Source organism: Oncorhynchus gorbuscha, linkage group LG15 (assembly GCF_021184085.1).
Source record: "Oncorhynchus gorbuscha isolate QuinsamMale2020 ecotype Even-year linkage group LG15, OgorEven_v1.0, whole genome shotgun sequence".
NCBI classification, from domain to species: domain Eukaryota; kingdom Metazoa; phylum Chordata; class Actinopteri; order Salmoniformes; family Salmonidae; genus Oncorhynchus; species Oncorhynchus gorbuscha.
Window position 1 is genome coordinate 29,558,841 of NC_060187.1, and position 22,588 is coordinate 29,581,428.

Consider the following 22,588-nt stretch of genomic DNA (forward strand, 5'->3'; position numbering starts at 1 on the left):
AAATAGCATTTGAACTTGTGGGGACTAACAAAATGTCCCCAGTTGGTAAATGTTTGTTTACTATTCTTATGGGGACTTCTGGTCCCCACAAGTATAGGTACACACACACACACAGCTTTGTCCTCTGAGCCTGGAATCCATCACCTATGAAGCAACATGAAATCTTAAAATCTGTTAATCCCCCCTGGAAACATTTTTTGGGGGGGACAAGCAAGCACTTCGATGTGGCCATTTTCAAATTCCTAGAATGTTTAGAATTCCATATAGTAAGGCATGTGAAAACTCTATGGCAATAGCCAAATCAGAACTACAGTAGGACATTATGCAAATAGGCCACTTGCCACAGGCCTGCCATCATTCACTTTTAACTGGACTGTGTTTACAGGCATAGCAACAGCGCGACTTTAGAGCATTAGAACACATTCGTCAAAAGCCACAAAATACACCTGAATAGAGTTCTGTAAATACCTCAGGTGTCCTCCTACATTTAGAAACTTTACAGTCCTATTGGTCAAACAACCTCAGTTGCTTATACACATCAACAAGATCAACTACTAACACTAGCCAGACCAGAGCGAGATGAGCTAAAATCTAACAAGGGAACCATACATAAACCCTCCCGCACTTGTTCAGCTAGTTGTCCGTCAAAATTGCACTGATAAACGGAAGGGAATAGTAGCCGCTTGTCCTTCTGCAGCTTGCCTTCCATGCATGCTTGTCCCAACCTACGTTTTGAAAACTGAATGGGAACTTGCAAACCCGCCAATTTGATCGATGCCAAATACATCTGATTGACAACTAAGAGATATGCTAACTGTGGATAACAGTTGTTCAAGTTCAGCATTAGCAAGCAAAGGGATTCACATGTCTTGCTTGCTAACAAAAATGACAACTGAATCTCTAGCTGTAGCCACCTACAAAACGGCAAGGGGAAAAAGTTGGTCACTCACCCACTCCTCCAATGACATCTCCCCCAGCAGCTAGCTAGCTGGTGGGGGGGATGTCTAGCAAGCATTAGTTGATCTTGCCGATGTGCATAAGCAACTGAGGGCAAGATAACCTACCTTTTCATGGCTGTTTGATCAATAGGACTGTTAGCTATTTAGCTATCTAAAAACGTGGAGTCAATCAGCAGACGGACCATATTGAAAAAAACTAAGCGTTTGCGTGCCAGACATAGCCAAAACAAAACATGCAAGTAAGACCCAAACTGGCAATTGTTTTATTAGAAAAAAGATGTCCCTTTATAATGTCCTCTACTGTATATAGCATTAACATATTAAAACAAAAAAGATAAATAAAATGTGTCCACGCTTGCTGCGATGCTAGCCAAACAGGATTTATTACAAATAACAAAAACCTAGCTATAGGTTGTAGTAACATTTAAACTTATTTTACATTTTTTTGCGCTGCATGGCTCACCGGTGTGGTTGAATGCAGCATCGCTGTATGTTGCACTCAAAAGGTATTGTAGTTAGCCTAAACTACTGCTCAAATGTTGCTGTGATAGGACTACATTTTCTCCTTTGCATGGTGTTTTGTTGCAGGTTTTGTTTTTTGGTTATTCGTCAAGCTTTAAAAACCGAAGCCAGACTTCAACATTTTGGTAGCCTTGCAAGACTGGCATGTTTCTGTACACTTTCCCTCTCTTGCAGGCAGCAAATGGTACACGAAAGCAGCGCAATTGAAGTTTAATTCACCTATGCTAGTGCATCAGGTTGTAATTTCTTTAAGTCGAAGCCTCAACTGTTGAGTAATTTGTGCCGGCAGGCCCGGTGTTCGACACGTGCGCTAGCCTATTAGCCCCGTTATGACTGATTTGTGATCATTGCTCTTTCTAGTTATATCGTATTGACATTCCCAGCTTTAGTTACAGGTGTCCGTTTTTGTTTCAAAATATTGAGTCAACGGAACAGTTCATCCTGAATGTTTGCAGGCAGCAAACAATGTACCAGGCCAGCTGTGATTTACAGCCTGATAGTAATATTTTTTGACTACCAAGAAATAAATTATATTAATCCTGCACTGAACTGCATCCATCTATTCTGCCAAAAATGCTTCACTGTACGTCAAGGCATTTTCGGTCAAATAGAACTTAAATTTAAACAATATAATTATAAACTGGGAATTTTATATTTTTGACTGATATGATGATTGTTTCATATCTGCAAAGTAGTTCTGCAATGCAGTCAGCTACACTTTAAAACACTATTAACTACAATAAATCACTCCATAACTATCAGTTACCTGCACCAGTGGAAAGAACATATGCTTGAGGAGAGGAAGGTGATATACTGTAGCAGACAAAAAGAGCTCATTCAAAGATCTGTTAAATGTTAAGGGAGAATCAAACAGGGGAGTTGAGTGTGTGGAGTCAAAACTACTCTCGTAGGAAAGCAGAGAGAAGGAACAAAGGAGTTAGAGGGGTGAGAGAAAAGACAGTGGGAGACGCAAGACACAGGCACACACAAACCAAGAGTCAGAGGACACTGTGTGTGTGTGGGATGGAGAGAGTAAGGGAAGCCTTGTGGGATTCGCCATGTTTGTGTCTACGAGGGAACTTTGTGTGTGTGAGACTTCCTTGGGCTTATGACACACAAAGAGTGATTTTTGATTGTGGGCAGAACTGGAAAAGCGTGTGTGAGGTGAAGGCAGAGTGGGGCCACACCCCACTATGCTGAGACTCCCACATTTGAAACTGAAACTCAACTAGGGTTCCAGTCCTCACACACACACACCAATTCCTCCTTTGGCTGCCTTTCCTTCCAGTTCTCTGCTGCCAATGACTCCACCTGGCACAGCCAGAAGAGGACTGGCCACCCCACATATGCTCTCTCTAATTCTCTCTTTCTTTCTCTCTCTCGGAGGACCTGAGCCCTAGGACCGTGCCCCAGGACTACCTGACATGATGGCTCCTTGCTGTCCCCAGTCCATCTGACTGTGCTGCTGCTCCAGTTTCAACTGTTCTGCCTTATTATTATTTGACCATGCTGGTCATTTATGAACATTTGAACATCTTGGTCATGTTCTGTTATAATCTCTACCCGGCACAGCCAGAAGAGGACTGGCCACCCCACATAGCCCGGTTCCTCTCTAGGTTTCTTCCTAGGTTTTGGCCTTTCTAGGGAGTTTTTCCTAGCCACCGTGCTTTTACACCTGCATTGTTTGCTGTTTGGGGTTTTAGGCTGGGTTTCTGTACAGCACTTTGAGATATCAGCTGATGTACGAAGGGCTATATAAATAATTTGATTTGATTTGATTTGGAACGAACTGCAAAAATCACTGAAGCTGGAGACCCATATCTCCCTCACTAGCTTTAAGCACCAGCTGTCAGAGCAGCTCACAGATCACTGCACATAGCCCATCTGTAAACAGCTCATCCAACTACCTCATCCCCATACTGCATTTATTTTGCTCCTTTGCACCCCAGTATCTCTACTTGCACATTCATCTTCTGCACATCTACCATTCCCGTGTCTAATTGCTATATTGTAAATACCTTGCCACCATGGCCTATTTATTGCCTTACCTCCCTAATCCTACCTCATTTGCACTCACTGTATATAGATGTTTTATTTTTTATGCTGTATTATTGACGGAATGTTTGTTTATTCCATGTGTAACTCTGTGTTGTTTGTGTCGAACTGCTGTGCTTTATCTTGGCCAGGTCGCAGTTGTAAATGAGAACTTGTTCTCAACTAGCCTACCTGGTTAAATAAAGGTGAAATAAAAACACACACACACACACACACACTAGAAGAACCAAAACATTGACTCCAGTCTCTTAAGATATTCTGGGTTTGGGAGATCCAACCAGAGACCCAAAACCATATTGTTAAAACGCCTTCCTCTCCTTCCCTCGGTTTTACTTTTCATCCTACAGGACCAATTACAGTTGTGGTTTAGATGGACTTCCACGCCATAAACCCTTTGGTCTCGCTCTCTCATCATTTCCTCCAGCACTAGTTTACACCATGACTTAAATCACCCTACTCAGAAAGAGGTGACCACTAAAACCCCACTTTCCCTAAATCCTGCCCTCTCTCCCTTCCTCCACATCTTCCATCTCTGGCTCTATCAGTTAGTTGTAAGTATGACATGGTGTCTAGCGTGTGGAGGTTGCCTGGAATGTTGATCCTTTGCTCTCTCCTCTGACTGTTCCAAGTAATTGCTAACACGTTGAGGGTGCGTGTGAGAGACAGAGCAAATGGTGCATTTGTGTGTGTGTGTGTCTGAAGAGGGAGCAATCACGAGCAATCGCGAGAACTGCTTTTTTGTGGGGAGGGGGGGACCAAGTGTGTGTGTGAACAGTAGGGTTCTGACAGGGCCATGTTTGTAGTAAACCTTTTACAACTGTGCTAAAGCATCCTCTCCCTGATCCCTCTATTCTCTCCTCCCCTCTGTTCTTTCAGGAGATGGATGTGTTGTGTGTTTGGGGGTTTTGGAAGCAGATTGGGAAAGTCTGAAGGCCAGATGGGACATTGGAAGCTGGAAATGTCAGGCTGGGAAATGCATAGTCTATAAAAAAATATTAATAAAATAGCTTCCAAATATGGCCTCTCTTCCTGGTGCTGCTATCCATCAGACAGAACACTGACATATAGATAGAACCTGCTCCATCAATCATAGCTGGGCATAACAGGTACACAAATCTGATGACTTAAATCAAAATGCAGGTGAAAGACAGAGGCCATACAGCCATATATATATATATATATATATATACACAGTACTAGTCAAAAGTTTGGACACACCCCATTTTTATTTTTTTACTATTGTCTATACTGTAGAATAATAGTGAAGATATCAAAACTATGAAATAAAACATGGAATCATGTAGTAACCAAAAAGTGTTAAACAAATCAAGATACTTCGAAGTAGACACCCTTTGCCTTGATGACAGCTTTGCACACTCTTAGGTCTGTTAGGATCACCACTTTATTTTAAAGAATGTGAAATGTCAGAATAATAGTTTAGAGAAAGATTTATTTCAGCTTTTATTTATTTCTTCACATTCCCAGTGGGTCAGAAGTTTACATACACTCAATTAGTATTTGGTAGCATTGCCTTTAACTTGGGTCAAACGTGTTGGGTAGACTTCCACAAGCTTACCACAATTAGTTGGGTGAATTTTGGCCCATTCCATCAGACAGAGCTGGAGTAATAACTAAGTCAGGTTTGAAGGCATCCTTGCTCACACACGCTTTTCCAGTTCTGCCCACAAATTGTCTATGGGATTGAGGTCAGGGATTTGTGATGACCACTCCAATACCTTGACTTTGTTGTCCTTAAGCCATTTTGTCACAACTTTGGAAGTATGCTTGGGGTCATTGTCCATTTGGAAGACACATTTGAGACCAAGCTTTAAACTGATGTCTTGAAATGTTGCTTCAATATGTCCACATAATTTACCTCCTCATGATGCCATCCATTTTGTGAATAGCACCAGTCCCTCCTGCAGCAAAGCACCCCCACAACATGATGTTGCCACCCCTGGTGCTTCACGGTTGGGATGGTGTTCTTCAGATTGCAAGCCTCCCCCTTTTTCCTCCAAACATAACAATGGTCATTATGGCCAAACAGTTCTATTTTTATTTCATCAGACCAGAGGACATTTCTCTAAAAAGTACAATCTTTGTCCCCATGTGCAGTTGCAAACCGTAGTCTGGCTATTTTATGGCGGTTTTGGAGCAGTGGATTCTTCCTTGCTGAGCGACCTTTCAGGTTATGTCGATATAAGACTCATTTTACTGTGGATATAAATACTTTGTACCCGTTTCCTCCAGCATCTTCACAAGGTCCTTTGCTGTTGTTCTGGGATTGATTTGCACTTTTCACGCCAAAGTACGTTCATCTTTAGGAAACAGAACATGTCTCCTTCCTGAGCGGTATGACGGCTGCATGGTCCCAGAGGTGTTTATACTTGCGTACCATTGTTTGCACAGATTAATGTGGTACCTTCAGGCATTTAGAAATTACTCCAAAGGATGAACCAGACTTGTGGAGGTCTACAATTGTTTTCTGAGGTCTTGGCTGATTTCTTTTGATTTCCCCATGATGTCAAGCAAATAGGCACTGAGTTTGAAGGTAGGCCTTGAAATACATCCACAGGTACTCCTCCAATTGACTTAAATTATGTCAATTAGCCTAATCAGAAGCTTCTAAAGCCATGACATAATTTTCTGGAATTTTCCAAGATGTTTAAAGGCAGTCAACTTAGTGTATGTAAACGTCTGACCAACTGGAATTGTGATAGTGAATTATAAGTGAAATAATCTGTCTGTAAACAATTGTTGGAAAAATTACTTGTGCACAAAGTAGATGTCCTAACCGACTTGCCAAAACTATAGCTTGTTAACAAGAAATTTGGGGAGTGGTTGAAAATGAGTTAATGACTTCAACCTAAGTGCATGTGAACTTCCGACTTCAACTCTGTTATATCCCTATATATGACTTAGCAATGTATATATATATTTTTTTTTTAATCTCACTATTCAAATAGTATTATTCATTTTTGCCAAATACGTGTGGTTATTAAATAGTGAGTTTTTAATAACCTGAGCACTGATGTGCGAGGGAGACGCTGGCGCTCTATTGCTGCAGCCGGAAGTTATATAGAGCAGTGTGTGTAGCGAGCAGATGGAGAGAGAGACCTCCAAGGCAACTTTGCTACATCCAAGACAAGCTAACTTGTAGCAGCCAGTGTTCTTTATCATCCCATATAACAAAAGATGTGTATAACTAACCCAACATAAACGACAGGCTGTGGTATCCAATGGGAGCAAATTCAATCAGTTTGCAGAACAAGCAAGGAGGTGGGCAGAGCAACGCATGAGGTAGCGAGATCCTATTGGCGTATTGAATTCGCCCTTGCACACCTAAACAACGCAATATTCTGAAACTTTGACAAAGGGTAAAGTCTACAAAACCTAGTCCAGTCTGTTCGTAACAGATTGTAGTTCATAAAGCTAGCTAGGCTTTTGAGGTCACATGCTGCGCATTCTCCCCAACCACATTCAATTAAACAGCCTACCAGTTGGTTGCTCGTTGTAGCCTACTCCTTCCGCTAACTTTTAATTGCGTAATTTTATTCCGTCTTGTATTTATTTCATTAGTGAACTATCACTCCACTTAATTTTGAAAAATACTTTCCAGTGTTAAAAAGCAGGTTCAAATAGGCCTCTATACTTTTTTGCTCTTGCTAAATGAACACACAAGTATTCAAATACGAACATCAGTTTGGATATTTGACTAACCGTGCACATCCCTAATACGTCTATACCACTTTAACATTTAGTTAACTTTAACCCTGGTTGATAGCAGCAGCGATAACACAATCCTTCGCATTCATGATTGTCATACAGTAGCCAGAACACACCAGTAAACCCCCCCCCCCAAAAAAAACTTGTTTCTCACAAGTGTAGCATGGGTTGCGAGTTCCGCAAACAGACATGACTTTAACCAAACAAACGTTAGAGATGATAAATTATGGGCATTACCGGTAATGGGGAATTGAGACAGCAAACAATGCACACATTGTTTCATAACTTCAATGAATATGCACAAAATGGCAAGCGAGCACATTCTGGAGCCACACTCTCCTTATTCTTGGACCATTAGACATGAGTCTCATGTCCCATAAAAAAATATTTGCGCCTGCTGGACTAAAAGAATCTTGGTTGACCAACAGCCTATCGACCAAACAATTGACCAGTCGACTAAATGGGGACAGCCCTAATACAGTAATACCCTAACAGAGAGAAAGGGTGAGATGTTGAGTGTCTCTTGTCCCGTTACTTCTCCATTAACAGCTCATGTGTGTGTAAGTGAGCGGGAGTATATGGCTGAGAGAGAAGCAGAGGTTTGTGGCCAAAGTCAGGTCAGCTGCCTATTAATAATCATTAGCAAGGTGAGCAGCCAGAGAGACTGATGGAGGTCACTGTTTCCATCATGTAAGGCTGGGAGAGGGAGACAGGCCAGGGCAGTTCCAGAACATACTGGCACAGTTACAACACACACCACTAAGCTAGTTTTCCTTTGTCTGGGGTTGGACATTGCGACATCTGTTAGGGGATACACGAACCATCCGCTGTGGTGCCTGAGCCAATAATACTTCTCTCTTTATTAAATTTAGTTAAGAAGGGGGAGAAAGGGAAATAAAGGGTTGAAATTTCTAACTGGCTGTGTTTTCTGCTTTCCCAAGTCTGTCCATCTTCCCTCACCTCTGTCACTACCCATTATCTACTACAGCCTCAATACTGACCCAGAAAGAGTGAGGAGAGGACAGAAAAGGGACACGGAGAGAGCAAGTCAGAAGAGAGGTACAACAGTGTTACATCCATACTATACTGTAGGTGATTGTTGGGGCGGAGTGTTCTGGAGACAGCCAGGAAGAAGAGTAGTGCACGTCCCACTTCTTCCAGATCCAACTCCCCATCTAACAGTCAGTCTGTATTTACCTCCCTCGTCAGCTATGTGGCTCTGGGTGTGTTGTGCAGGTCTGAGTTGATTTGGTTTAATCGGCCCTGGTTGGACTGAGATTTAATCTGACCTGGATGTCTTACTGAAAGAGACACTTCTCTTCAGCTTTTCAGAAACATTTTGTTAAGTTACAGTCGTGTTCTAAAATTGATTAAATAAATGTTTTTCCTCATCAACCTACACACAATACCTCATAATGACAAAGTGAAACCGGCTATCATTTTTTTCAAATTGATAAAAAAACAAAAACAGAAATACCTTATTTACATAAGTATTCAGACCCTTTGCTATGAGACTTGAAATTGAGCTCAGGTGCATCCTGTTTCCATTGATCATCCTTGAGGTGGTTCTACAACTTGATTGGAGTGAGTCCATCTGTGGTAAATGCAATTGATTGGACATGATTTGGAAAGGCACACACCTGTCTATATAAGGTCCCACAGTTGACAGTGCTTGCCTGAGAAAAAACCAAGCCATGAGGTCGAAGGAATTGTCCGTAGATCTCCGAGACAGGATTGTGTCGAGGCACAGATCTTGGGAAGGGTACTAAAATATTTCTGCAGCATTGAAGGTCCCAAAGAACACAGTGGCCTCAATCATTCTTAAATGGAAAAAGTTTGGAACCACCAAGACTCTTCCTAGAGCTGGCCTCTCTGCCAAACTGAGCAATCAGAGGGGGGAAGGGCCTTTTACTGAGGAATGTCTTCCATGACAGCCCCCTTGAAATTTGGCAAAATGCACCTAAAGGACTCTCAGACCATTAGAAACAAGATTATCTGATGAAACCAGAGATCCTTGATGAAAACCTGCTCCAGAGCAATCAGGACCTCAGACTGGGGTCAAGGTTCACCTTCCAATAGGACAATGACACTAAGCACACAGCCAAGACAGCATAGGAGTGGCTTCGGGACAAGTCTCTGAATGTCTTAGTTGCCCAGCCGGAGCCCGGACTTGAATCCGATCAAACAACTTCGGAGAGACCTTAAAATAGCTCTGCGGCAATGCTCCCCATCCAACCTGACAGAGCTTCAGGGGATCTGTAGAGAAGAATGGGAGAATTTTCATTATGAGCTATTGTGTGTAGATTGATGGAAAAGAAGAAGAAAAAAACTACCATACATTTTAAAATAAGGATGGAACAAAATTTGAGGTCTGAATACTTTCCAAATGCACTATAGTGCACTTCTTTTGACAAGAGCCCTTGTTGACAGTAGGACACTAAATAGGCAATAAGGTGCCATTTGGGAGGTAGTCTGCAGCTGACTCAGTAGAGAGCTGGTTCTGTTTACATTCTGCCCCTTGCTACAGACAGGCACTTCCTGTAGGCCTTCACTAGGTGTTAGGGCACAGAGTACAGACCACTGACAGGTCTGGTCTGGATGATCTACTGTTGTGTTGTGCTTTACTTAGTGTACAGACAGAAAGTGGGAGAGACAGAATGTAATGACAGTGGACAATGACAGGTAGTGTATTGGTTTGTATGGAGTTAAAAAGGTACAGTAAAACTCATCTCTCTCACAACCTGGAATGTCTTTCCTCTGGTGTTCTAGTTCTAAGAACCACCACAGAGGGGGAAAAATGACCCTAAAGCAGAGGGGGAGAGACAGATGAAGAGAGTAAAAAACCAGTGACACTCAGGGGAGAGAGCAAGAGTGCAAGCATGATGGATGAGAGAGAGAGAGAACAGAAGATCGAGATGAGGATTGCGAGTGAGTCCGTCCTATAATACTACCTGTCACATTCCAGACACCTCTGCCCCTGCAGTGTCTCTCAGAGGGAGCCTGATAATGGCGCAATATGGGCATGGATGAAGGAGCTGCAAAACTACACGGAACAAAAATATAAAACGCAACATGCAACAATTTCAAAGATTTTATTGAGTTATATTTCACACCACGAAATTAGTCAAATGAAACACAGGACCAACACTTCACGTGTTGCGTTTATATTTTTGATCAATATAGCTGCCTTGAGAGAGATGTGTGTGTGTGTGTATGCTTTTCATGCAACCTTTTTATCTGAGTAAAGTACATGTCGGATAAAGAAAAGTCACAGGCCTGAAGAAAACTTTCCAAATGTAGACAAAACATACTAGAGAAGGTGGGATCGTTTTGTGTCTGTAAAATGAATCATGCGAGAAATGTCAGTGTAAACATTTTTATGCGCAAATAGATATAATCATAATCATATTGAAGTAAACTTGAAGTCACACGATGACGTGTGGTCCTCCCACTACGACTAGTCGAGAAAGCATGCAGTTTAACAGGCTACAGATATGAATGATGCACTTTCACCACCCTGTGACATTCAAGGTGATGAGCTTGATGCTCCTTTCAATAAATATCAAGGATATTTTTCTGTTGACATGATAATCAATGCTTGGCTGCAGTTTGACAATTAAAAATAATCTCACTATTTTGTCTATAATAATAATAATAATAATAATAATATTATTCAAAACATGTAGGCCAGGGGTACTCAACAGTTCCAGAGCCTGCTGGTTTTCTGTTCCAGCTCATAATTAATTGAACCCGCCTGGTGTGCCAGGTCCAAATCAGTCCCTGATTAGAGGGGAACAATGAAAACAAGCAGTGGAACTGACTTCGAGGTCCAGAGTTGAGTTTGAGGGATGTAAGCTACACGTGCGCTCTAGCCAACAGCACGCAGATAGGAGTTGAAAATGCGATTGAAACCCATTTAACTTGTATTTTTTATTCAGTACCTGGGAATTTAATCTGAAAAGGGTATTATGTGCACTACTGTACGTCATCATATACAGCCATTCATCTGCAACAAGTTAATTTGATGGAAACATCTCTGCTGGGAATACGCAATCTCTGCTGGGAATAATTGTCTTTATGCGGATTTTAGAATAAAACACTACCGTTCAAAAGTTTGGGGTCACTTAATTTCTTTGTTTTTGAAAGAAGCGCACATCTTTTTGTCCATTAAAATAACTTAACTTTTATCAGAAATACAGTGTAGACATGGTTGATGTTGTGAATAGCTGGAAACGGCAGATTTTGTTATGGAATGTCTACATAGGCGTACAGAGGCCCATTATCAGTAACCATCACTCCTGTGTTCCAATGGCACGTTGTATTAGCCAATTCAAGTTTATAATTTTAAAAGGCTAATTGATCATTGGAAAACACTTTTGCAATTATGTTAGCACAGCTGAAAACTGTTGTCCTGATTAAAGAAGCTGTAAAACTGGCCTTCTTTAGACTAGTTGAGTATCCGGAGCGTCAGCATTTCTGGGTTTAATTACAGGGTCAAAATAGCCAGAAACAACAAACTTTCTTCTGAAACTCGTCAGTCTATTCATGTTCTGGGAAATGAAGGCTATTCCATGCTAGAAATTGCCAAGAAACTGAAGATCTCGTACAACGCTGTGTACTACTCCCTTCATAGAACAGCGCAAACTGGCTCAGAATAGAAAGAGTAGTGGGAGGCCCGGGTGCACAACGGAGCAAGAGGACAAGTACATTAGAATGTCTAGTTTGAGAAAACGACGCCTCACAAGTCCTCAACTGGCAGCTTCATTAAATATAACCCTTTGCAACTCTGCCTAGAAGGCCAGCATGCCTGAGTCGCCTCTTCACTGTTGACGTTGAGGCTAGTGTTTTGCGGGTACTATTTAATGGTGCTGCCAGTTGAGGACTTGAGGCGTTTCTAAGTGAACCCAAACTTTTGAACGGTAGTGTGTGTGTATGTATAAAATGTCACCAATTGGATGGAAACCTAGCTAATGAAGAAAATTTGTAATTCTATATTTTTCAAAATCTCTGAATTTCCTGGAATTTCATTGGAACTGACCCCAACCCTGGTGTGCTACCTTCAGCAATAATTAAGCTTTTTTTGAAAGAGTTCCATTGTCCTTCACATTTTGCTGACCCTCCTCTTTCCTTCAGTTTGCTCCTTAAATTTTTGCACCTTGGTTGGAAAGTGCGGTAATGGCAGTGATCCCTTCCTTTTGTGTGTGTGTGTGTGTGTGTGGAGAGCTTGAAGATGCTAAAGCCATTAACAGGGAGTGAGTATACAGGATACAGAACCTGGTTACGCTGTCAGGGGAATCTGCTGTTGGACAAACACACAGCCAGTGAAATAAAGAAAAGCACTCTACGCAGACACTTCTCACACAGTACTGGCTCAGCTCCCTAACATACACTGACACAAACAGGCTCCCTTTCAGTATCCACACTAGAGGTCGAACGATTATGGTTTTTCAATGCTGATACCGATTATTGGAGGACCAAAAAAGGCGATGCCTTAATAATAATAATAATAATGTAATAATGACAATTACAACCATCCTGAATGAACACTTATTTTAACTTAATATAATAAATCAATAAAAATAAATAACGAAACATGTTCAATTTGGTTTAAATAATGCAAAAACAAAGTGTTGGAGAAGAAAGTAAAAGTGCAATATGTGTCATGTAAGAAAGCTAACGTTTAAGTTCCTTGCTCAGAACATGAGAACAGATGAAAGCTGGTGGTTCCTTTTAACATGAGTCTTCAATATTCCCAGGTAAGAGGTTTTAGGTTGTAGTTATAGTATTTATAGGACTATTTCTCTCTATACCATTTGTATTTCATATACCTTTGCCAATTGGATGTTCTAATAGGTACTTTAGTATTGCCAGTGTAACAGTATAGCTTCCGTCCCTCTCCTCGCCTCTACCTGGGCTCGAACCAGGAACACATAGATAACAGCCACCCTCGAAGCATCGTTACCCATCGCTCCACAAAAGCTGCGGCCCTTGTAGAGCAAGTGGAACAACTACTCCAAGTCTCAGAGCGAGTGACGATTGAAACGCTATTAGCGCGCACCCCGCTAACTTGCTAGCCATTTCACATCGGTTACACCAGCCCAATCTCGGGAGATGATAGGCTTGAAGTCATAAACAGCGCAATGCTTGAAGCACAGGGAAGAGCTGCTGGCAAAACGCACTAAAGTGCGGTTTGAATGAATGCTTATGAGCCTGCTGATGACTACCATCGCTCAGTCAGACTGCTCTATCAAATATCAAATCATAGACTTAATTATAACATAACACAGAAATACGAGCCTTTGGTCATTAATATGGTTGAATCCGGAAACTAACATTTAGAAAACAAAACGTTTAATCTTTCAGTGAAATACAGAACCGTTCCGTATTTTATCTAACGGATGGCATCCATAAGTCTAAATATTGCTGTTACATTGCACAACCATCAATGTTATGTCATAATTATGTACAATTCTGGCAAATTAGTTCACAATGAGCCAGGCTGCCCAAACTGTTGTGTATATGCAATGAACGCAAGAGAAGTGACACAATTTCACCTGTTTAATATTGCCTGCTAACCTGGATTTATTTTAGCTAAATATGCAGGTTTAAAAATATATACTTCTCTGTATTGAGTTTAAGAAAGGAATTTGTGTTTATGGTCAGGTTTATGGTTACAGTCGTGCAACGATTGTGCTTTTTTCGCAAATGCGCTTTTGTTAAATCATCACCCTGCGTTGCATTGATTATATGCAACGCAGGACACGCTAGTTAAACTAGTAATATCATCAACCATGTATAATTAACTAGTGATTATGATCGTTTTTATACGATAAGTTTAATGCTAGCTAGAAACTTACCTTGGCTTCTTACTGCATTCGCGTAACAGGCAGGCTCCTCGTGGAGTGCAATGAGAGGCAGGTGGTTAGAGCGTTGGAGTAGTTAACTGTAAGGTTGCAAGACTGAATCCCGGAGCTGACAAGGTAAAAATGTGTCATTCTGCCCCTGAACAGGCAGTTAACCCACTGTTCCTAGGCCGTCATTGAAAGTAAGAATGTGTTCTTAACTGACTTGCCTAGTTAAATAAAGGTTTAAAAAAAAAATCTGCCAAATCGGTGACCAAAAATACAGATTTCCGATTGTTATGAAAAATTTAAATCGGCCCTAATTAAAATCGGCCATTTCAATGAATCGGTCGACCTCTATTCCACACTACTGATCTAAGTGACAGATTTGACTCCAGGTCTGACGATCCACAACAGCATCATACTGGAGCCACACAGAGCCCCAGTTTCAGGGTGGGGGTGTTGGGTAGTGTTGTGTGGACTTACATAGGCCAAACTCAGAGTGTAAAATGGAGCTGTGTGTTTGAGAGGTGTTGATGAGAATCAAACACCAGCAGAGAGACAGAAACCACAATGGGGGTCAGAGAGAGGATATAGGATTCTGAGCAGGGCCAGGGAACTAGGGCAGAGTGGTGGGCAGGGCTGGGGGCATCAGACACCAGAGGTAAATTACATTTTCTACTTAACATACCTGTAAGCTTTGGTGTCTGGAGCCTTGTGGTGCCACGGTCTGTGTGTGCGAGTGTGTCTGGGTGTTTTGTGTGTGTGTGTGTTCGTGTCTGGAGCCTCGTGGTGCGTGTTTACAAAACCTGTCTGGCAGGAGGAGCCAGATCAGGCTTAGGATGTACAGCCAGGGGTTAAGAGGGGGAAGGTGGGGCGGGGTGGAGAGTTGGGGTCAGTCCGGGAGGGAGAAGCCAGCCAGAGCTCTTCTTGCTCAAAGAACTATCCTGTTAACACAGCCCCATCTGCAGGGAGAGGAAGTATGTCTCAGAGCCCTGCAGCACCAGGGAAGGCCAGGGGACTCAGCAGTCTGGGTGTTTAGGAAACAGCTCTGACAGAGAACAGACATCCAGACCTCTTGCAGAATGACTGAACAGCAATTTGTTCCCCAGCTCCCTGCGAGACCAGCTAGCCCTCCTACTGCTCGGTTTTAGATCATTACACAAACCCTGTTTGTCCGAGTATTGTTCTGGATGAAATTTCTGGCTTTAGTGCTAAAACATCGTATTGGGAATCATTCTGCCGCATGACTAATCGACTGCCTTAGGGATCATTGACCATTTCCGCCAGGGCATTCACATAACGTCTACCTCAACCTGGTGTTTAAGTTGTATACTGTAAATGTCCACCATTGGCAAGCCTGACTATTACTTCTGACTGAGGGAATGTCTGCTAGTAATTAGCTGTAAACATTTGTTGAATTCCAACCCTGTGTGTGCAAGCTACGTGTAGTCTTCACATCCTGCTTTGTTGTTATGAATGATTCTGCTGCCAAACTATTTTGCCTTTTTAGGGATAAAATATACATGACCAGCACTCCTGGTACTTTGTTGTCAACAATCTAATTGTTCATTGTTGGAAACAGTAAGCCATTACTTCACACCAATTCCTGTTCCTTCATCAATTGCAGAGAAGCCCAGAGGAAGTCCAGGAGTCATCCAGCCAGCCAGTAGAAGTACACTATGCCGGGTGTGGTGGGGGTGAGGCAGGGAGTGTCGTGGAGCCTGTGTGCCCTGCTCTGCCTCTCTTTCTTGGAGCAGAGCCAGTGCAGGGGCTCCAGACAGGCTAGAGAAACCAAGGAATATCCCCTGCTCAGGGCCAAACGAACTCCCACAGAAGACGTCAAGAAGTGCTCCTACACCTTTCTGATTCCCCAGCAGAAGATCACAGGTCAGTGTATAGTCTTCTGTGAAGACGTCTATTTTACATCTTGTCACGTGACTTCGAATTAATCTAATGCCCATCATCAGGCCCCATCTGTGCCAGTGCAACGGGCCCCGAGCCGGACAAGGAGCGTGTGACACGGATGGACATAGCTGACGTAAGAGAGGTGCTGTTCAAGCAGAGACGGGAGATGGAGACCCTGCAGCTGGTGGTGGACGTGGACGGCAACATGGTGAACGAGATGAAGCTGCTCAGGAAGGAGAGCAGGAACATGAACTCCAGGGTGACCCAGCTCTACATGCAGCTGCTTCACGAGATCATCAGGAAGAGAGACAACTCTCTGGAGCTGGCCCAGCTGGAGAATCGGGTTCTCAACGTCACCTCAGAGATGCTGAGGTTAGCCTCGCGCTACAAGGTTAGAACGCCAAGGTGGAACTGAAACGCAACGTGGTTAATGTTACTTTCATGTAGAGGTGAAATCGAATGAAGGAGTGTGCTAGAAGCAGAACAACACTGCTATAATATGGAACTTTAGAAGGCCAGCACTCACTTAATTTAGCTGGGGACAATATTTAGATGTGCCTATAGCACCTGTAATGTTGCTAAAATATCTGTTAGAAATATATCAAGACACTTCTGGTCTTTATGTTAACTTCTCTCTCCTGCCACAAGGAGCTGGAAGGGCGTTTTGCAGCGATGGCGGGGGTGGTGAACAACCAATCTGTGCTGATTGCTGCGTTGGAGGAGCAGTGTCTGCGGACCCTGGGGCGCAGTGAGATGCAGGTGGTCCCCCCGCTGGTCCAGGTGGTCCCAGAGAACATCCCCGTCAACAGCCGCTTCACCAACGAGATACAGAGGGATCACAACAACCGGGCATTCCCACGGGGGTCACGCATGGACTCCCCCACCGCCTCTCCATTTGGACTCAACCCGCCGCCACCGCAGGGCACGCTCACCTCAGACGGTACGTACCAAATAACCCCGGGAGGGGTGGTTAGAGTTAATGAGACAAAGACTGAATAATTGTGTCCATTTACCAGAGCATGTCGAGTTGGTTGGAAGCCGTGCTGGTATGGCAATTTCTGAATTCGGCAGAAGCTAAACTCACAATAGGCCGGGCAGACATTTCACATGTCTAATTGTCAGAGACGCTAAATTAGAATTGTGGCGGCCAATGGTGCATGTAATTTGATGAACGCCTGGTGAAAGGGGAAACGGTCTGGACAATGGGCCGGCTGTGGTCTAGTGGGTTCATCCCTGGCAGGACAGACAGCGCAGTGAGATCACGCATTCCTCTCAGTGCCTCTGGGACAGCTGGACTGGCTATAACCTACTGCTGGTGTGTGTGTGCGTGCGCGCGCATGCTTGTGCGTGTCTATATGGAGTGAGTTCTAGAGAATTACACTGGGACCTGAGAGTATCTGTTAATCTGCGCTCTGGGAGTAAATATGTATTTCTGGGCGTATGGCCGGACTAAACTCAGTGCTGGCTTAAATGGGCCTTTGTGAGGATTGGCAGATAGACAAACTGAGAAAGAATTGTAGTGTAACACTGAGCAGGCACTCAGTGGCAAACACGCAACACATTCACACAGCTGGCTGGTCAGAGCCAGGCTATAACCTGACCTCTGGCTGGATGATGCAAGCATATTCTGGCATATGGGCCAGTTTAAGGAAGTCTTTTCTGAGACCAGGCAGACATACAGTGGGGATAAAGACAGCTCTACCTACATCACTGACCAGACACCCACACCACTGAAAACAGAACATAAAAAGGCCAATAAATGAATATATACACACATACATATATATATACACACATACATATATATATACACACATACATATATATATACACACATACATATATATATACACACATACATATATATATACACACATACATATATATATACACACATACATATATATATACACAGTCGCTAGTAAAAGTCCACACACTCCTTGCATAGTCTTTTCATTTATGTTTAAAATGTCATCTAAAACAGGATTTAAAAAAAGTTGCATCTTGATCTACACAACCTACATTTTCAAAGCGAAAGCAAAATGACAGAACATTTTCCAAAATACTAAGAAATACAAATGAAGCATGTATTGTTTGCATATACGTCTTCACACTCCGGTGTTAATACTTGGTGGAAGCATCTTAACCAGTATTTTCATTTTTGGGGGAAAAAAACGTTCCCATTTTAAACCGGGATATTTTGTCAGGACAAGATGCTAGAATATGCATATAATTGACAGCTTTGGATAGAAAACACTAACGTTTCCAAAACTGTAAAGATATTGTCTGTGAGTATAACAGAACTGATGTTGCAGGCGAAAGCCTGAGAAAAATCCAATCCGGAAGTGCCCCATATTTTGAAAGCACTCCGTTCCAATGAGTCCCTATTGAGCTGTGAATGTCCTATCAATGAGCTTACACTTTCTACGTATCCCCCAATGTGTCTATAACATTGTGACGTAGTTTTACACATTTATGTTGAAGAATAGCCGTAGGCGGCTACATTGCGTAAGTGGTCACATGATGGCTCCCAGGGCGACTCTCGCGTAAAATACAGAGGTAGCCATTACTCCAATAGGTCTTACTGAAAAACGAATTGTCCCGACGGATATATTATCGAATAGATATTAGAAAAACACCTTGAGGATGGATTCTAAACAACGTTTGCCATGTTTCTGTCGATATTATGGAGCTAATTTGGAATATTTTTTTGCCATTTTCGTGACTGCAATTTCCAGGCGATTTCTCAGCCAAACGTGAAGAACAAATGGAGCAATTTCGCCTATAAAAATCATATGAGATTTTTTTTTACTTTGGCTATCTACCTGGGAGTCTCGTGAGTGAAAACATCCGAAGCTCAAAGGTAAACGATTTCATTTGATTGCTTTTTTGATTTGTGACACGGTTGCCTGCTGCTAGCAAGGCATAATGCTATGCTAGGCTATCAATAAACTTACAAATGCTTGTCTAGCTTTGGCTGTAAAGCCCAAAATCTGAGATGACAGGGTGATTAACAAAAGGCTAAGCTGTGTCTCAATATATTTCATTTGTGATTTTCATGAATAGGAATATTTTCTAGGGATATTTATGTCTGTTGCGTTATGCTAATTAGTGTCAGGCGATGATTACACTCCCTGATCAGGGATGGGGAGTCACATTAAGCAGACATTACTACTCTGAATAAGATTCTACCAACCTTTCACAACTCCTACGGCAACATATATCCACTTCGCGGCTGCTCCAAGACGTTTCCACTTCACAATAACAGCACTTACAGTTGACCGTGGCAGCTCTGGCAGGGCAGACATTTTGCGAATTGACTTGTTGGAATGATGGCATCCCATGGCAGTGCCACGTTGAAAGTCACTGAGCTCTTCAGTAAGGCCATTCTATTTGTCTATGGAGACTGAATGGGCGTGTGCTCGATTCTATACACCTGTCAGCAACAGGTGTGGCTGAAAAGTTGAATCTACATACTTTTGTATATATAGTGTATGTTCCGAGATTCATCCGACGGCATTGAGTTTACCACATCAGTCACCAGCTTCAATAATAAGTGCATTGACGATGACGTCTCCACAGTGACCGTACATATCCCAACCAGAAGCCAGGGATTACAGACAACATCCGCATTGAGCTAAAGGCTAGAGCTGCCGCTTTCAAGGAGCAGGACACTGATCTGGACGCTTCTAAGAAAATCCTGCGTCTGTGAAATCACGCTCTTCGTAGCCAATATTAATTAGTAAGACCTTTAAAGAGGTCAACATTCACAAGGCCACAGGGCCGGATGGGTTACCAGGATGCGTACTCCGAGCATGCGCTGACCAGCTGGCAAGTGTCTTACCTGACATTCTCAACCCCTCTCTGACCCTCTCTGTAATACCTACAATGTTTCAAGCAGACCACCCTATGTCCAAGAACACAAGGTAACCTGCCTAAATGACATTTGCCCCGTAGCTCTCATCTGTAGCCATGAAATGCTTTGGAAGGCTGGTCATGGCTCACATTAACACCATTATCCCAGAAACCCTGGACACACTCAAATTCACATATCACCCCAAAAGATGATGCAATCTCTATTGCACTCCACACTGCCCTTTCCCGCCTGGACAAAAGGAACACGTGAGAAGGCTGTTCATTGACTACAGCTCAGCGTTCAACACCATAGTGCACTCCAAGTTCCTCACTAAACTAAGGACCCTGGGATTAAACACCTCCCTCCAACTGGATTTTGGACTTCCTGATTGGCCTCCCCCAGGTGGTGAGGGTAAGGAACACATCCACCACGCTGACCCTCAAGATAGGGGCCCCTCAGGGGAGTATGCTTAGTCCCCTCCTGTGCTCCCTGTTCACCCACGACTGCGCATGACTCCAACATCATAAAGTTTGCAGACAACATGATGGTGGTAGGCCTGATCACCGATTAGAGCCTATTAGGGAGGTCAGAGACCTGGCAGTGGTGCAGGACAACCACCTCTCCCTCAACATCAGCAAGACAAAAGAGCTGATCGTAGACTACAGGAAAAGGAGAGCTGAGCACTCCCCCATTCACATAGATGGGGCTGTAGTGGAGCGGGTCGATAGATTAAAGTTCCTCGGTGTCCACATCACTAAGGACCTATCATTGTCCAAACACACCACCACAGTTGTGAAGAGGGCAAAACAATGACTCTTCCCCCTCAGATGGCTGAAAAGATATGCCATTGGCCCTAAGAATCTCCTAAAGTTCTACAGCAGCATCGAGAGCATCTTGACTGGCTAGATCACCGCTTGGTATGGCAACTGCTTGGCATCTGACTGCAAGGTGCTACAGAGGGCAGTGCGTGTGGCCCAGTACATCACTGGGGCCGAGCTCCCTGCCACCCAGGACCTCTATACCAGCCAGTATCAGAGGAAGGACCAAGAAATTGTAAAAAGACTCCAGTCACCCACGTCATAGACTGTTCTCTCTGCTACCGCACGGCAAGCGTTACATGAGTGCCGAGTCTTGGACCAAAAGGCTCCTTAACAGCTTCTATCATAAGACTGCTGAACTATTAATCAAATGGCCACCCAACAATTTACATTGACACCCACCCATTTGTTTTTACACTGCTGCTACTCACTGTTTATTATCTATGCATAGTCACTTTTACCCCTACCTACATGTACCAATGACCATGACAAACCGGTACCCCCTGTATATAGCCTCGTTATTGTGTTACTTATTTTTAGTTTTTTTTTACTGTAGTTTATTTAGTAAATATTTTCTTAACCAACAATGCAGTTCAATAAATAAAGTTAAGGGCTTGTAAGTAAACATGTCACGGTAAGGTGTACTACACCTGTTGTATTTGGTGCATGTGACGAATAAAGTTTGATATGATTTGATTCACTTTTTGGCCTAAATTAAAAACCAATACAACACAGAGTGAAACCCTCAGAATTTAAGTATTGTGGTGGCAGCATCATGTTATGGGTATGCTCGTCATTGGCAGGGACTGGGGAGTTTGTAAAAATCAATATGGAAGGAGTAAAGCACATGTAAAAAGGAAAAGCCCTCAGACTTCTGAAAACCTAACCCTGGGAGTTTTATTTTTCTTCGAAACAATTACACACATTTGAATGCCAGAATGGCTTTCCAAGAGGTGCTGAATGTTCCTGAGTGGTCTCTTCTCAAATCAGAGCCAAGGTTTGAATATTACTGTCCATCAATGATTCCCAACCAAATTTACTGAGCTTGAGCAATTTGAACAAAAACAAAATGGACATCATACTAAGAGTTGTGAAAACTTGGAATATTATTATTCAAAAAGATTCACAGCTCTAAAAGCCTGCCAAAGGTACTTCTACTAAAAATGAACTCTGGGTGTAAGACATAAGCAATTAAGAAATATATTAATGTTTTTACAGTGGTGTAAAGTAAAAATACTTTAAAGTACTACTTAAGATGTTTTTTCAGGGGTATTTGTACTTTTTAGATATTTTACTCCACTACATTCCTAATGAAAATAATGTACTTTTTACTCCATACATTTTCCCTCAATCAAAAGTATGTTACATTTAGAAAGCTTAGGACAGGAAAATGGTCAAATACACGCACTAATCAAGAGAACGTCCCTATTCATCCCTACTCCCTCTGATCTGGCAGACTCACTAAACAAACACCTTGTTTGTAAATGATGTCAGTGTTGGTGTGCCCCTGCCTATCCATAACATTTTTAAACAAGAAAATCATGCCATCTGCTTTGCTTAATATAAGGAATGTGAAATACTTTGACTTTTACTCAAGTACTATTTTACTGGGTGACTCACTTTTATTCGAGTGATTTTCTATTAAGGTATCTTTACTTTTAATCAAGTAGGACAATTGGGTACTTTTCCACAATTGTTTTGTTTTTTGGAACAAATTTCCTCTAACTTTCTTTTACTTTGAAAATGCTGAGTAGGTTGGGTAGAGGAAAAATGCAATGTAATCCCTTTTTAGAAATAATTTTAAGGAAGCAAAATGTGAAGACTGGGCAAAGGGTTGGGACTATGCACTGTACACTATACCTATTCAAATCCTAGATTACAGTCAGAAGCCGTAATCAGCTG

At 42.5% G+C, this 22,588-nt stretch overlaps 2 protein-coding genes across 6 annotated transcripts in view; one reads left to right on the top strand and one right to left on the bottom strand.

Moving 5' to 3' along the window:
- Positions 1–22,588, bottom strand: part of ralgps2 (Ral GEF with PH domain and SH3 binding motif 2) — a 144,219-nt gene that overhangs the window by 30,119 nt on the left and 91,512 nt on the right. The gene's annotated exons all lie outside the window — the stretch shown is intronic.
- Positions 1–22,588, top strand: part of angptl1a (angiopoietin-like 1a) — a 43,743-nt gene that overhangs the window by 2,491 nt on the left and 18,664 nt on the right. Inside the window, exons 2-4 of the mRNA XM_046300693.1 lie at positions 15,735–15,994; positions 16,075–16,403; positions 16,661–16,952. Coding sequence (XP_046156649.1) covers positions 15,787–15,994; positions 16,075–16,403; positions 16,661–16,952 — 829 coding nt within the window. The 5' untranslated portion in view covers positions 15,735–15,786. The remainder of the gene's footprint in view (positions 1–15,734; positions 15,995–16,074; positions 16,404–16,660; positions 16,953–22,588) is intronic.